We start from the raw sequence: 16,498 nt of genomic DNA, 5'->3' as shown, positions 1-16,498 counted from the left end.
GCTTGGATTTGCGCCTGTGAAATCATGGGTGCAGGTCCGAGTAGCCCCATAGAGGTGACTGAGGTGCAACACAAGGCAAGGTGAAAAATAACCCCTTACCCCAATTTGCCCTCTAGTCAGCACTTATCCTGTGCTGGACAGAGGCTGCCTGTTCCAGCTCAAGTTAGGATTCTGCCCTTATAGCCCAATCCTGAGAAATGGCTACCACTGTATCCAACACGCAACATAGGCAGCACCGGTGGCTCCTCTGAAGAAGGGGACTTTCATCCCTTTCCCCTGGGTAAGGCAAGTAGCCCTGCAATGGGGCTACTTGTTCTATGGCAACTCAAGGGTCAGTGTAGAATTAAGAGCCTCTGTGTTGGGCCAGTGGGCAGCTTAGGATCTGGCAGAGCAAAGCTCCACCAGTCCTGTCTCCCTGCTGCCCCTCTCCCTCCCCACCATGCCTCCTCCCCACCCTCTGCCTCCCCCCAAACCCCCAATTACCTCTCCACCGCCTGGCAGTCTACATAACTGCGGTCCACCAGCACTGGACCAGTGCTGAAGACTGCAGACCTGCCTTATGGCCCATGTGCAACAGTGTACGCCAGCGGTATGCCAGCAGGATCCTGTATCCTGTACAGGATTGGACCCTTAATTACCTAACCCACTACTGGCACAGATGCATTCTCTACCAGAGCTACTTGCATAAGACAGTAACAAATGGCTGTAAGAAAGACAACTGACAAGTCAGAAATCTTTCAAAGAGGGCTACAATGCTACTATTAAATAACAGAGTCTGTACAAAACCATTTTAAAACAAAGTTTTAATTACACAAGTTATTTTTATGAGTTCAATCTAAGGAATATATTCTAGATGTAAAAAACTATGCATGACAAATCGCACTTTATATTGGAAACTATAGTTCAAGGGGAACATGCTTAAGTTTACTTATTTTAGGAGATTTTTTGAAAAATCATTTGAAAATAGTAGTATGTTGAAACTGGTTATGTAGCAGAATATTTTCTTTGCTTTAGTATTTACGAAGATATTTTGAAGCTCTGTATGGAAGTTTTAGAAAAGCATTACGCAATCTGAAAAAGTTATCAATCATTTCTGGAACAGCTATGGCACACACACACTTGCACAATTCAACTATTAACTACACAAGAAATAATTCTGTATAACAGTAACTAAAAACAGCTCAGATAAAGTGTTGAGTACACTATAATGCACAACAGAACCCAGCATTTCCTTCCTGCCTTTTAGTATACCAAGTTGTTATGAAATTCAAGGGCTACTCAGATGATAACCTCAGTTTAGCTTTTAAAGAAACAAGAATAAAGAAAAACAATTTTATAGTGCACAAAAGTTACATACCAAGCGAATACCACTTTTCCACATAATCTGCACCTGAATTGAGTCACTGGTCGTATTGTGGGACAAGCTTCTGTATCCCCGCCTCAAAGAACACTGCAACTGTGTGAGCATGTGCATTGTAAAGAAGAAGAATCACCCCTTTTGTTTACATAAATGAAAGCTGGCTGAGCTCCCAGGTAGGAACAGAAGCTTGAGGATACAGAAGTTCGTCCCACTATACTACCAATGCCTCAGTTCAGGTGCAGATTATGTGGAAAAGTAGTGTTGGCATGGTATGTAACTTTTATGCACTTTAAAATCATTTTCCTTCTTTCTTGTTTCTTCAAAAGCCAAATGAAGGTTACTTTCTGAATAGCCCTTGTAATATGCCTTGATTGGACCAAGCAAACAGGCTGGGAAAGCATTTGGGAGATTTAAAAAGGTCTTTTATTCAGCAAAAATGGTCTGATGTGTTCGAACATGCACCCACAACAAAATTGGGCAAGCATGACTCTTATTCCTTATGGGAATTTCTCCACACAAACTGTGCCCTATTGATTTTAGAAATATTTTATCCATATTAAACTGAAAATATTACCATTTTAACAAGATAATAAATTCATAGAAGCAACATACAGGAATTCAAATTAAAGCAGGTACTTTTTCATGAATAATTCATTAGCTATAAAAATTGGTTTTCGTTTGAATCTATACAAAATTATTTCAAACACATCTGTCTCCTAATTTCATATATTAAAATAGCAATTATCCCACTTTCAATCATAAACAATTAGGTAAAAACTATAGAAATACAACTCATAGATGCTAAAGCCTATTAGTGTAAAGCTCCATAGCCGTAGTAAATAGCTATGACACACTCAAATATACAAAAATACATTAGTTCAAAAGTGGTTGACTTCATTACAAATTTATTACAAATTTATGTTTAAAAGTTGCTTTAAATAAAAATTTGAAAATTAGCATTTTTTTCTATTTGCAACAGTATAAAAAAGGCAGGTAACCTACACAGAGGTAGCAATGCCAATTCATAAAATGTTGAAAAATTTTTCTACACTTTCATAGTGCATTTATCATTACAATATTTCAATGAATACTTCAATTGTTGAAATCAATTTTATAGCATACATCAATTTACAAAACATTTCAAAAATACTGGAAATGGTTTTAGTAGGGGAAAAAATCATCCAGTCCTCAAAAAAAATAACTATTGCATCTTACACTCAAACACTGTACAACAAAATCTTTAAAGGTTATATTATATAAAGCGATAGCATGCATATATGCGTGCATACACACACACGTACTATCGTACAAAGCAATGCTTTGTAACAACTGAAAATAGCTAACCACCCATTTTGCTTCATAGTTTCTACAGTAAGTCACACCTTTCTATTTCATTGGATGAAGCACTACATTGTTTACCACTTTGTTTTCTGAGGTCTTTTCAGAAAATGGTGAGCTACATAGGATTTTTAAAAAATCCTCTTACAACATTATACTGTTTACAGCACATTGCAAAATGCAACATACTATTACTAAAAAACACAGGGTCTAATAGGCATGCTACAGCCACTGATCCATCTTAAAATGAGACCCCATTTGTATCCAAGAAGAAAGGGGTAGAAAAGAGACATACGTTGGCCCCCTGGAAGCTTCACCCCTTTGTGCCAAAGGCACAAGACAATCAGCCTGAGAAAGCCAGTCATGAATGAGAGACCTGAGTGAATACTACCCTGTTTCGGGAAGTGCAGTATGTTGAAAAGTAATCCTTCACTATATCTTGAGCCTTAAACTCTGCAACTGGCATATCTTTCCTGCCTTCCAGAGGAAACAGTGAAAGTTATCAATCAGAAAGTTAACACAAAGCATTCATACTGCTTGAAAAGCTTTTTATATATAATTAGTTTACTGCTTCTTATGTCTAACTTAAAATTGTCTAAATTGAAACAAATAATGGCTCACAATGTAACTCGAGTAAATGGTTAAACAAATGACAAAAACTGTCTAATAACGCTTAGTGGTAAAGATGTTGGCTACTTTATGAACAATTTTTAAAAGACAATCCAGCAGAATTCACATATATACCAAGTGCAATTGTATGAGGTATGTGGCTTATTGCAAAGGAGACTTGACAGAAGCTTTGTATCATTACCAGTTTTGAAGAGGGCTCAGTAGATATATGGAAATATGCGATATGGTACACGTTGACAGTATTTTTCCCATGCTAAGCCATATTTTTTCTTACACTGGTGTTCATCACGGGCTTCTCGATGAATAAGTAAAATAACAAAATATATGATATAGAAATGTGGTAAAATGTGATTAAAACCTGTAAAAATACAGAAAACATTATTTTCCCACCTATCCTGAAACAATGGCTTGCAATGTAATAACACCAAAAGATATTATCAAGTCAGAATTAATACACCGATGTAGTATACACTCTTTGGTCTTCACCTTACAATAGTGTTTTCCTTAGATGTATGTTCTCTGCAAATCCAAGTAGGAGCAGAACCACAGCAAAACGGTGCCACCAACTCCCAACTCGACCAATCAGCCCAGAAGGACACCATAGTCGATGGTATCAAAAGCATCTTGTTATCATCTAACTGCTGCGAGACAGCTACTGATTCAGAATGTGCATTTCAGAGTGTATACTTTTACTTATTCCACTAAATTTTCTATTTTATTAAAGCAATCAGTTGTAGCTGGTGTTATCACTCAAGGGGTATGCACTTGACAGGACCCCAGTCTGTCCTTTTGAGTACTATCACCCAGAACTGAATTACAGGATATTATTTTCTTCACTAAAAAGCATTCCTGCTCTAGCCTGCTCTAATACACAATTAGAGACTTCTCTGAGACACAATCTCTGAGCCCCCCCACCCCGACTCCACTTACACACAGCTCCAACAGAACTCAATTTCGCATCAACTCTTTTCTCCTCCTGTTTAACTTCACTTTTTAAACCATTTCTGCCCAACGTTGCATATATGCAATAGGGATCAAATGTGTACACTTGTGGGCTGGACAGAAATGGCTTAATTAAACTGGGTTAATTAAACTGCTTTTCCCCCTTTGAATTTTCAAAGCATGACTTAAGACTTGTCATCATGCCCTGTGGAAGGTAAATAATTTAGGGCCTAATCCTATCTTACTTTCCAGCACCGGTGCAGCTGCAACGCACCCCCAAGGTAAGGGAACACATGCTCCCATACCTTGAGAAGGCTTCAATGACTGCCCCTCCACTGCAGGATGCAGCACACGCCCAACTGGCACAGCAGCACCAGCAAGTGGAAAATGTGATAGGATTGGGCCCCTGATCATTTTGCACAGGCAGGACACTGTCCTGTGTCACATTATTACACATGAATTCTAATCCATCTTAATTATGTCTATTATCTCAAATCAGCAACCACCACTACACAGACAATGAACAGTAGAGGTAATAGAAAGCTTTGTGATCTTACCACAAGGAAGGGACCAAGCCAAAGCCATGATGAGATCTCCTAAATAGTTTGGATGACGCACCAAGCCCCACCAGCCAGAGACCAAGAGATTTTTTCCAGTTGCAGTGGGTATGACCTTCAAATCTGTATTGTGATAATCATAAATATATATTACAGTGCTTAGAACACAGTATCTGCAATGTTTAAGGACAGAAATGACTGAAATAAGGCTACTCTGTTTATATAGAACTTACGAGCTAATTTTGGATCTTTTGGATTCCTTCGAAATGCATGTTTCTGCAAATTTGCGCTACGGAAAATGTAATATCCAAGCACTTCATAAAAGAAAGAAGAAAATGTTAACCACATGTAGAAAATACCAATATCTTCTTTATTAAAAATGACACGGACAAAATCATTCTCATAGACAAATCTGCTTTTTAGCTCTATAGTCACTGGTGTAATAGAACAAAATACTGTAAAGTTTGGTTATCAGCAGGTCAGAGTTCCCCATGATACCACTAGTCACAATCCTTAGGGCTGCAAGAATGTTTTTCTTTCTCCCTTTTTATTCCCTCAAATGGAAGGCAGTAAAAAGAAGGGGGAAATCAACCACTGAAAGAAAAATGGGCAGAGAAACTCTGCATGTGCATCATTTTGCATATGCTCTCACTATAGACTCACAAAATAATGGTACCACTAAGAATAACCTAAAATGATTTGATCTCTGCTAACTGAACAAAGAGATATATCTTTGCAGTGGTGGCTCTCATGAAGCAGGGAAGAAAACATCCCTATTTAATGCAGAAGAGTTGAATCTCTGTTGCCTCCACCTTCTGGTTTTTTTTAGACTGTGAGGCCTTTTGGGGACAAACAGCTCCTAATTCTTTTTGCTATGTTAAACTGCTTTGAGAACTATTTTTTGTTTTAAAAAGCTGTATATACATATTCTGAATAAAAATTATCTCAATTACACTGGTACACAATTAGGGCCAAGAGTATGTTACGGCAAGCACTTTATTTACTTACATTTTCCTACTGCCCTTCTCCTAAGGAGCTCAGGGTAGTGTACACAGTTTCCTTTTGTCCTCACAACAACCCTGTGAGGTAGGTGAGGCTGAGTGTGTGTGACTGGCCCAAGGTCATGCAGGAATTTGAACCTGGGTCTTCCAAGTCCAACTTCCAAACCACTACACCATAACATGAAATGGAATGAGCTCTAGAATTATCTGTACTTTTTAAAATAATTTTTTTTAATAACCAAAAAAGTTTTACTAGTGCTCACACAGTTTATATCATCCCTTCTGAATGTTGTATTAACATCCCTTATAAATACGTTACTTGATTGAGGGCCCAATCCTGTCCACTTTTCCACTGTTGGTGCTGCTGTTCCTATGGGGTATGCACTGCTTCCTGTATTGGGGATGCAGTCAAAGAGGCCTCCTCAACATATGGAAACATTTGTTCCCTTACCTTGGGATTGCATTGCAGCTGCACTGGTGCTGGAAAGTTGGATAGGATTGGGCCCTCAGTAACTAAATGGTTTATTTTTAACTTGTTTTATTTGAGGCAGGAAAGGGCTTTCTTAACTAATAAAATACTCCATTGATTAAATACACTCTCTGAATGTCCAGAATGTTATAATGTATAAACATATACAGGTTGAGTCTCATTATTCCTGAGGGTTCCATTCTCAGAACTCATGTGAATGGCAAAAATCACACTATAGCAAATCAATTTAAAAAACAAAGACCCCTTGCTCCAGTGATTGAAAAACAGCTTTGCTGACCTTTGTGATGTTAAGATAGTCATTAAGAGGACAATCCAACAATCTGTCTCTCTCCAGGCACTTAGAAAGGATTATCTTTCTTTCACATATTCAGGGGGAAGGGAGGGGGTCCTCTCTCTTGGAGAGAAAATGACTGATGGATTGTCAGCTGGCTGCCCTCTCCAACTATTGTAAAGGCCTGTTTTCCTTTCACTTAAAGGGCCCTTCTCATCATGTTGAGATAAAAATCTCTACAGAAAGAAAAGCATTTTAAAGGGGTGCATTTTTCCCCTTCTCCAGGGATCACCACATTCTTTCTCATTTGCATTGACCATTCCTGTTGAGTCAAATCGGTGTATAAAAAATCAGTATATAGCAAGGTTGGACCAGTATATGCCCTATATTTAAGAACTCATCACTTACTTTTCAGAGCCACAATTGCAGAAGCTGTAGGCCAGGAAATCTCATTAGGATGATTCACTAAATACAAGGCTTGTAAGCTATAGAGAAATGGAACCCACACCAAGTCTCCAAACACTAGCATGAATCCAAACCCTTCATAGGTGATGTCCATAATTGTCAAAATAGTTTCCTAAAAAAAGTAAAAAGATCTATTTAATTAATATTTACACAGAAATTCTATAAATAGCTAAAATAAATTTTCATTGTATGGACAACTTTGTATAGACCCTGAGCTATGGACAACTGTGTTGGTGATTTTGTGCCAGCGAAGTATATCCTTAGGTGGTTCTTTCACTCTGGACTATAGACTTGATCACCCATTGTGCTGAGCAGTCTGACACCTTCCTTCACTCCACTGTAAACTTTCCAAAGATAAAATGGACTAAAAAGATAGAGCAGTGGTTCCCAAAATGGTGGGTTGTGATCCACCAGCCAGGGAAACACTGGCCTATGTCCCTTTAAGGGGCAGGGGGGGGGAGGCAGAAACATGAACCCCAAGTTTGCACTACTGCCAAAAAGCGAGGTTTTCACTTACCTCTACCCAGTGTTGGAGTCCGGGGAGCCCTCCACAGGGCTCCTCCAGTCTCTGCAAGTCTATAAAAAAGGGGAAAAAACAGGCACTTCCAGTTTTGAAACGGGAAGTACCCATTTTTTCCTATTTTTCAGGTTTACCAAGGCTTGAGGAGCCCAGTAGATGGCTCCTCTGACCCCCAGACTCCTGCACTGGCTGAATGTAAGGGGAAAAAACCCCTGGGGATCACACTGCTGCAATCCCCCTGCCTGAGCAAATACTCACGTGGTTCCCTCCCCCTAAGGAGGACTTTGGGAACCACTGAGATAGAGCAAAGCATATACAGTGGATCCTCTTTATCAGTGAGCTCAGCATCCATGCCTCCCCACACCTCAGAGGGTCCACGGGATACAACTAGAAGCAACATCCAGCCCATGACTTCCAGTTGCGTCCAGGAGGTGTTCTGAGCCTCAGTGAGGCCCAAGGCCTCCCTGCCCCTCAAAACACCTCCAGGATGCAACTGGAAGTCACTCCTGCCTTCCGAGGAGGCAGGAAGGCCCATGGCATTGGCTGCAGGCCTGGTGGAAACTTGAGCAAAGTTATTGCAGTGCTGCAACCTTGCCCCCACTGGAACTCCAGCATCCACAGAATTAGTTATCTGTAGGGGTTTCCAAAATGAAACCCCCATGGATAAAGAGGGCCCACTGTAAACACAACATTACTTTTTTTAGTCAGGATATAATAGGAACACATATTGTTCAGCATGACTGAACTCTGTAGGGTAACTTGCAACCCGCTCCCCACCCCAACAAAGGAAACAGTTTAAACAACTATTTCCGTTTGTAACAATATGAGAAACTGTCTAGCCCAGGAGTGTCAAATCTAAGGCCTGTAAGCCAAATCAGGCCCGCATTATAATTGGGTTCTCTTAGCATGATAATTGGACTTTCTCATATCTTCAAAATATGAACAAGATTGGCACTTTTTCTCTTCATCATTTGCAGCTAATGCATTTCTATGTGAGAACAAAGTGCTTCTTTCTGACCATCATCTGCTTAATGATGCTACTTCTGGCCCTCAGAGCGCAGCATGTGTGCTAACTGGCCCCTCAGTATGACACAAGTTTGACACCCCTGGTCTGGCAAATGCTGATCTCCAGACACATCAGCTTACTGCTAGTTGTGTGTATATGCACACGTGCTTTCAACATACTGGCCCTGAAATCATGCTATGACAGGGCATGCGTATGCTGTGTATAAGTTAGATTTTACCATATAAAACTGTCACACAGAATAATCTAGTCTAGTGAACAATCTCAGTGTATCATCCAATTCAGATGGAAAGGACCATATCCTCAGCTTGCCTAGTCTCAACTGAAGGGTGCGCTTGGCAGTAATTTTCATAGGCTATTTAGAAAGCTTTTTTCCCCTCCCTGACCTGCTCAGATGCCTAAAAAGCAAGAACATAAACACACTTTTTCCTCATGCTTGAGAGTTATAGTTCAGTGAAATCCACCAGGCTTGTGGTTCTGCTTCCCACAGCATCACTGCACATGGTGAATGCAGAATGTAGGAAGAGAAAGGGGCCTTATTTCTCTAATGAATATGTGCTTTTGTCTTTTCTTACTTCGACTCCTCTCTCAATGTAAACAGCACAGCAATTAAAGGGTGTTAAGAACTTAGGATAGTGTCATTTCAAGGTCAGAGGCTGCTTCCCCCCAACAATGTAACACCTACATTACTAGACATCTTGGAATGTTCATTATGTAATAAACCTCTAATATTGCACCATTTCATGGAAACCATTTTAGTAATAAAATAATAACTTCCACCCCTGAAATGCTACATTTATTTCAATTTCTTAGCTTCAATGTCATAGCTGCTAAGAGCTCAGAAAATGTTGAATTCCGGAACTCATAAATGACTAATTATAGATAGGTGCTTTGATGCCAACCAATTTTTTCCAGGTCTCTCTTTGGATGATCTAGTTGTGTTCTTCAGCCTTTGGGTCTTGACCCCAATGGAGTCACAAAGCTAAATTTGTGGGGTCGTGGCAAGTTGTTGGCCACTTTGGTTCCCCGCATCATGCCAAGTCATACTGTTGAGTTGGCATGGTGCAGTATGGGTGGGGTTGTACATGAGTACATTTTACATATGAGTACATTTACACACTGCTTACATACATAGGATTGTCGCTGAGCCTTGCTCCACTGTTACTTTGTTTGCTGCATACCATTCTAGTTACTCTGAGGCAACCAGCACTGATAAATCAATATGATATATTATCTTGACAAGCAACAATGGTTGTGCTAAGTTCAAAAAGAGCCTTCTCCACTGTGGCCTGTGGGGGTGGGGAATGGGTGGTGGCTAGGGCAAGTGGATAAGGTTCCAGGAGACTGCAGAATCAATAGCAGGTCCCCAGCCTCATACTTTATTTATTGGGGTCATGGCACAAAAAAATTGAAGACCACTGATCTAGTTAAACAAACAGGAGATCAACAGGGGCTTGGACATTCATGTAAAACACTGCATGTAAATCTATAAAACATGGTCTATTAATCTAAAGAATGGTATACTTCAATAAATATCCTGATGTATGAATTACCTCAAGCCAAAGACCATCAACCACATAGAGGAGCTGGAAACTATTCACTAGAATCATGGCCAAAGAGGGCATATTCCGATGTTGCACTTTCATCTCAGTCAAGAGCATTACCAAGTTAACAACCACCTTTAAGAAAATTAAAATTGCACATTAATGTCAGTTTTTATTCTTCCAATTCTACAGTGACCCAACACAGTAATAACTACTACACTTCCATTTTCATGTGGCATTTGTGTTTCACTCTGATTCCAAGCTCATAGAAAGTGTTTCAAACATGTATAAGCAGAGAACTTTAAATATCTCAACAATGTATTTACAAATGCTGGAACAATAGTAGTAACACTTTCAGTATACAAATATTTTGCAAAGTTGCCTGAAACATGTTGTTCACTTTAACAAGTAAAATTAAAGAAAGTAGAACAACAGATATATACTCTTACTTACCCAGCCAATTAGCCCTGGTCGTAACTCACAGAAGTATTTTAGGTCAAAATTACCAATGCGAGGATTTAATTCACGCCCCATAAAGAAGTCATAAATGATGTTTCCTACAATAAAAACAGTTAGCCTCCAACAACAATTTTGCCTTTTGCACAATTATGCACTTTTACAATTTCATTACAAAAATTAATTACCTGTGCACCTTTAACAAACTTCTTCTGCTGTAATATTGAAATACATCATGTTGTGATCTATATCAGCCATCTCCAAACTGTTCCGTTCCAGTGTTCTGCAGCTCTTCATGCCCCCAGATCAGGACAGCGTGACTCTCTGGGCAGTCGTGTCTGTCCAAAATTCCAGGCACAATGTCTGCTGGGGCATTGCACAATACAGATGACCGCCCAGAGTGTTGTGTCATCCCAATCTGGAGACATGAAAAGCTGCGGCACGCCAGAGCAGTAAGTGCCGATCACGGGGGCGGGGATTCACGCAAACCCTGGATCCGGCCCGTGGGTCAGGGTTTGGAGGGAGCTGATCTATATGGAAATTTCAGCTAGTGCAAAAAATGACAGCACACATAACAATGGGGAACCGTCACCATAAATAGGTTGTACAGCAGGGGTGCTCACACTTTTTTGGCTCGAGAGCTACTTTGAAACCCAGCAAGGCCCGGAGATCTACCAGAGTTTTTTTTACAATGTTCGCGCCATCATAACATATAACATTTATGTGTACAATGTATGTTGGTGTACCTTGAGCCCCACTGAGTATAACAGGACTTACTCCTGAGTAGACATGCCTTGGATTAGGCTGTGAGGCTGCAATCCTAGCCACACTTATCTGGGAGTAAGCCCCATTGAGTACAATGGGCCTTACTCCCGGCGTTTCCTCCCAGAGGCACCTGAAGGGGGGAGTCGGCACTCCGCGATCTACTCATTTTGCCTGGCGATCTACCGGTAGATCGCGATCCACCTATTGAGCACCCCTGTTGTACAGCAATTTCCCATATTATTCAAGTCACAATTAAGTGTGATTTTTTTGTCTGTTAGTTAAAGTAAGACCTAACTTGTTTGCACAATTATGAAGGTAAGTGGACATTTACTGCTTGCACTTGCCATCTGTTCACCAAATTTAAGCAGACACACAACTGTCAAATTCCCATATTCATGGCACTCAGAGGCACGGTAGAGGAAGAGACTGTCAGAACGTCAACAGGAAGCTGCTTCCTGTGAATGTTCTGGAAATTTCTCCTTTTATCGTGTCTCCTGGAAGTCTGATCACCACGTTCTGTTCAGGATCTATAAGTAAAGCAAGAACAATGTGTAAAATAATGGCCCCTCATCCGCAGATAATGGAAACTGTGGATATGGGATCCACAGATATGGGGCCCCCATAATTGCAATCCTTTGTATCTGTCCTTGTCATTTACTTTTCCAGATACAATTTTACCTGCTGCTGAAAACTGCAGAAGTATTTGTTCCATACTAAAACTGCAGATTTCAGAATACTTTATTCCTGAGAAATGTTCCCCATGTTGAAATCTAAGTCTACATAAATATTTCTACAGACTGTTCCAAAGAAGCAACATGAAAATAATTTCTTATAAGTTCCTGCCAGACAGATTTGCACCAAAGTTCTCCCAGGTTCTTAACATGCCAGCATGAAAATTAGAACTAGACAAATAGGCATAAATTCCATTACATTATAAATATTCATCACTGGCAACTTACAGAAGCACATCATTAGTGGGAAAACATTTCACCAAGGCATATATTAATTTAATCTGTAATTATGTAAATGGCATGGATGATGAAGGCAAATAATAAAAAAATTAGGAGGTATGACCCCATTTAAAATATTCCAACAAAAGACCCAAGAAAGTGATGGGGGGAAGATACTATAGTTTGTAATGACAGTATTTTTCCACACATAAAAGTGCTTTAATTAAAGGACAAAAATCAAGAAGTAGGAAATGTTTCCACAACAATTAACTTACCAGAATTTCCCCCCAGAGACAATTCCTGTGTAGGTGCTTTTAGGGAACGAGCATAAAGATAAATACTGAAGACCACAGAGAACACGGTAGCGCAAACTGCAAACTGCAGAAAATGGTCATACAAATAACAAAGCTCTATTTCCAAATACAGAGATATTCCTACAGCTGCTGCTGTTAAGAGAAAAGCATAGAATCCTTCAAAGAAAAAAGAAAAGAAAAATTAACACAAGGTTCATGACAAGAAAAATAGAGTTCTTATCAAAAGTTGCCATAAAAAGAACTTGTTCAAAGTTGTGTCAGCCAACAACAATGCATATCAAAGTTCAGGAACAAACTGAGCCCAATCCTAAACAGTAGCACGCCTGCAGTGAGCTCTAGCGCTGGGTGTCGCAAAAGTGCTGTAAGGTACTTATAGAATACCTTATAGAATTCTTTGAAAAGGTCAACAGGCATGTGGATGTGGGAGAACCCGTGGACATTATATATCTGGACTTTCAGAAGGCGTTTGACACGGTCCCTCACCAAAGGTTACTGAAAAAACTCCACAGTCAGGGAATTAGAGGACAGGTCCTCTCCTGGATTGAGAACTGGTTGGAGGCCAGGAAGCAGAGAGTGGGTGTCAATGGGCAATTTTCACAATGGAGAGAGGTGAAAAGCGGTGTGCCCCAAGGATCTGTCCTGGGACCGGTGCTTTTCAACCTCTTCATAAATGACCTGGAGACAGGGTTGAGCAGTGAAGTGGCTAAGTTTGCAGATGACACCAAACTTTTCCGAGTGGTAAAGACCAGAAGTGATTGTGAGGAGCTCCAGAAGGATCTCTCCAGACTGGCAGAATGGGCAGCAAAATGGCAGATGCGCTTCAATGTCAGTAAGTGTAAAGTCATGCACATTGGGGCAAAAAATCAAAACTTCACATATAGGCTGATGGGTTCTGAGCTGTCTGTGACAGATCAGGAGAGAGATCTTGGGGTGGTGGTGGACAGGTCGATGAAAGTGTCGACCCAATGTGCGGCGGCAGTGAAGAAGGCCAATTCTATGCTTGGGATCATTAGGAAGGGTATTGAGAACAAAACGGTTAGCATTATAATGCCGTTGTACAAATCGATGGTAAGGCCACACCTGGAGTATTGTGTCCAGTTCTGGTCGCCGCATCTCAAAAAAGACATAGTGGAAATGGAAAAGGTGCAAAAGAGAGCGACTAAGATGATTACGGGGCTGGGGCACCTTCCTTATGAGGAAAGGCTACGGCGTTTGGGCCTCTTCAGCCTAGAAAAGAGACGCTTGAGGGGGGACATGATTGAGACATACAAAATTATGCAGGGGATGGACAGAGTGGATAGGGAGATGCTCTTTACACTCTCACATAATACCAGAACCAGGGGACATCCACTAAAATTGAGTGTTGGGCGGGTTAGGACAGACAAAAGAAAATATTTCTTTACTCAGCGCGTGGTCGGTCTGTGGAACTCCTTGCCACAGGATGTGGTGCTGGCGTCTAGCCTAGACGCCTTTAAAAGGGGATTGGACGAGTTTCTGGAGGAAAAATCCATTATGGGGTACAAGCCATGATGTGTATGCGCAACCTCCTGATTTTAGGAATGGGTTAAGTCAGAATGCCAGATGTAGGGGAGAGCACCAGGATGAGGTCTCTTGTTATCTGGTGTGCTCCCTGGGGCATTTGGTGGGCCGCTGTGAGATACAGGAAGCTGGACTAGATGGGCCTATGGCCTGATCCAGTGGGGCTGTTCTTATGTTCTTATGTTATGTTCTTATGTTAAGGTGCAGAAAAGTGCTGTAAGGTGTCGCAAAAGTGCAGCAGAAAAGAGAGGCTACCAGCGCTGGGCCAGTACCAGCTGGTGCCACTTGGAAGGCCAGGCAGCATTCCATTAGCACCTCCCGATCGTAAGTAGTATCGGGGCAGTGGGAGGCAGGGAATGGGGTGGGGTAGGAACAGACGGTGCTCTGCTCCACTGGATCCTGAACTCTGTGTTGGGCAGAAGGCCAACACAGAGTTCATCAAGCCCGCACCAGCAAAATAGCTGGCGCAGTCTTGAGAAGCCCCACTGTGGGACTTGGGGCTTTCCCTGGGAAAGGGGACAAAAGTCCTCTTCTCCTGAAGAGACCTCTAGCTGCTCCCACGGTAGCCACTTTGTCTCCGCTGCACCCAGTGGCACTGCTGCCTTTAAGGATTGGGCTGCCAATCTTCTGTGCAGGAGATGCACAACAATGTGAATATGTAAGAAATTAATTCCATGTCAAATCAGCACACTGTTTCCGACTGACCCCCTTAAATTTTTATGAAAATTTGCTTATTTGTCCTATGGCGTAATGCAAAAATACTAGTTTTTAGCGGCCTTTGTTCACTATGTAAATTTTCAAAATTTTTATCAAAAAATGGTGTGCTAGTGATATTTTAATTAGCAGAAATTTGGACACATACTGGTTGCAATATAGAGGTGGGGTGGTCTCATTTTACAGCTCCTTTAATGAGCTTTCATATGATATACAATGCAATGTGTTTAATAATTTTTAACTTTTAAAAAAATTCAATTTATATTTTAAAAATAGTTTTATCAAAAACCTTAATCTTAAAATTTTGAAAAAAAAAATCTCAAAATTCATACTTGTGGGTAACTGTCCCAAAAACTTTTTTAGGAGGATGAACTTAAAAATTACTAAGTTCAATTTGTGGATTGTTGAGTTCAACTCAAAAATTCCAATTCCACTATTTTATCTTGATCACACATATGTGTTAACTCTCATATCTTATGGTTGAATCACCATCCCAAAATTTTTTGGGGGGGATACCTAAGCATGAACTAATTTTGAGATTCTTTTTCAAAATTTAAAAAATATCAGGTTTCACTACCATGTCATTTTTTGATAAATATGTTTTTTTCCTCTGTGAGTTCAAAAATTTTAAAAATGCATTTCCTCAATAATTACATAAGATCATTAAGTACAACAAGTTTTATCAAAATCTAAGAACGTGAAATAGAAAAATATTAAGTGTGATGATTTGACACACAACGACGCAGGACTATTTAATGAAAAATCTCATGAAATTAGCAATTTAATGAATATGCATCAAAGGTACTCATGAGACAACATTAATGCAAAATACTAAAACCACTAGATGGGAAATTGTATGGCTAAGGGAACAGAAAGATATCTATAATATAGATTTAAGCTCATTCTGCTGTCTTTTAGACCAGAAGCTGTTTTATACTCTTCCAAAGTTTTGAATTCAAACAACAGTAGCTATATGAAAGATGCTAGAGCATCTGAGTAAGCTAGAGGTTCAGACATTAAATAGATACAATACACAGGGGTGGCCAAACTGCAGTTCATGAGTCACATGCTGCTCTTTGACATATGATGTGCAGCTCACAGAAATATGCTGACTGACCTTCTTTTGCATCACAGTTAATATAAAAGGTAAATAAAAAATTTTCAATCTTTACCAGATATATTCACCAGGTATAAACTGAGAGTCCACTAGATTAAAATGTAATTTTAATTACATTTAAGTAAGTCCACTAGATTAAGTAAGTCCACTAAATTAAAATGTAAGTTCACAGTGTGTAAATATATTTAAGAATTTAAATCCTTAAATATTGCAGCACCTAAACATCTGAAGTTTGTTGTATGTGGCTCTTGCATTAAGAACATAAGAACAGCCCTGCTGGATCAGACCACAGACCTGTCAAGTCCAGCTTCCTGTATCTCACAGTGGCCCACCAAATGCCCCAGGGAGCACACAAGACAACAAGAGACATGCATCCTGGTGCTCTCCCTTGTATCTGGCATTCTGACATAGCCCATTTCTAAGTAAGTAAGTTTGGAATTAAGCAAGTTTGGCTACTACTGCAATAGTGAAAGCTGAACCCAGATGTTTAAACTGTGAAAA

At 40.2% G+C, this 16,498-nt stretch overlaps 1 protein-coding gene across 2 annotated transcripts in view; it reads right to left on the bottom strand.

The window, feature by feature from the left end:
• Nucleotides 1–788: 788 nt before the first annotated feature.
• Nucleotides 789–16,498, bottom strand: part of LBR (lamin B receptor) — a 38,482-nt gene continuing 22,772 nt past the window's right edge. For both annotated transcript variants that reach the window (XM_066618702.1, XM_066618703.1), the window contains exons 9-15: nucleotides 12,589–12,783; nucleotides 10,596–10,699; nucleotides 10,152–10,277; nucleotides 6,998–7,166; nucleotides 5,061–5,141; nucleotides 4,828–4,950; nucleotides 789–3,686 (exon numbers count right to left, since the gene is read on the bottom strand). In XM_066618702.1, the coding sequence (XP_066474799.1) occupies nucleotides 3,526–3,686; nucleotides 4,828–4,950; nucleotides 5,061–5,141; nucleotides 6,998–7,166; nucleotides 10,152–10,277; nucleotides 10,596–10,699; nucleotides 12,589–12,783 (959 nt within the window). In that variant the 3' untranslated portion in view covers nucleotides 789–3,525. The remainder of the gene's footprint in view (nucleotides 3,687–4,827; nucleotides 4,951–5,060; nucleotides 5,142–6,997; nucleotides 7,167–10,151; nucleotides 10,278–10,595; nucleotides 10,700–12,588; nucleotides 12,784–16,498) is intronic.

This window comes from Tiliqua scincoides, chromosome 1 (assembly GCF_035046505.1).
Source record: "Tiliqua scincoides isolate rTilSci1 chromosome 1, rTilSci1.hap2, whole genome shotgun sequence".
In the NCBI taxonomy this organism is placed as follows: domain Eukaryota; kingdom Metazoa; phylum Chordata; class Lepidosauria; order Squamata; family Scincidae; genus Tiliqua; species Tiliqua scincoides.
Note: the sequence above shows the minus strand (reverse complement) of the source record. Positions and strands in the feature narration are given on the sequence as shown.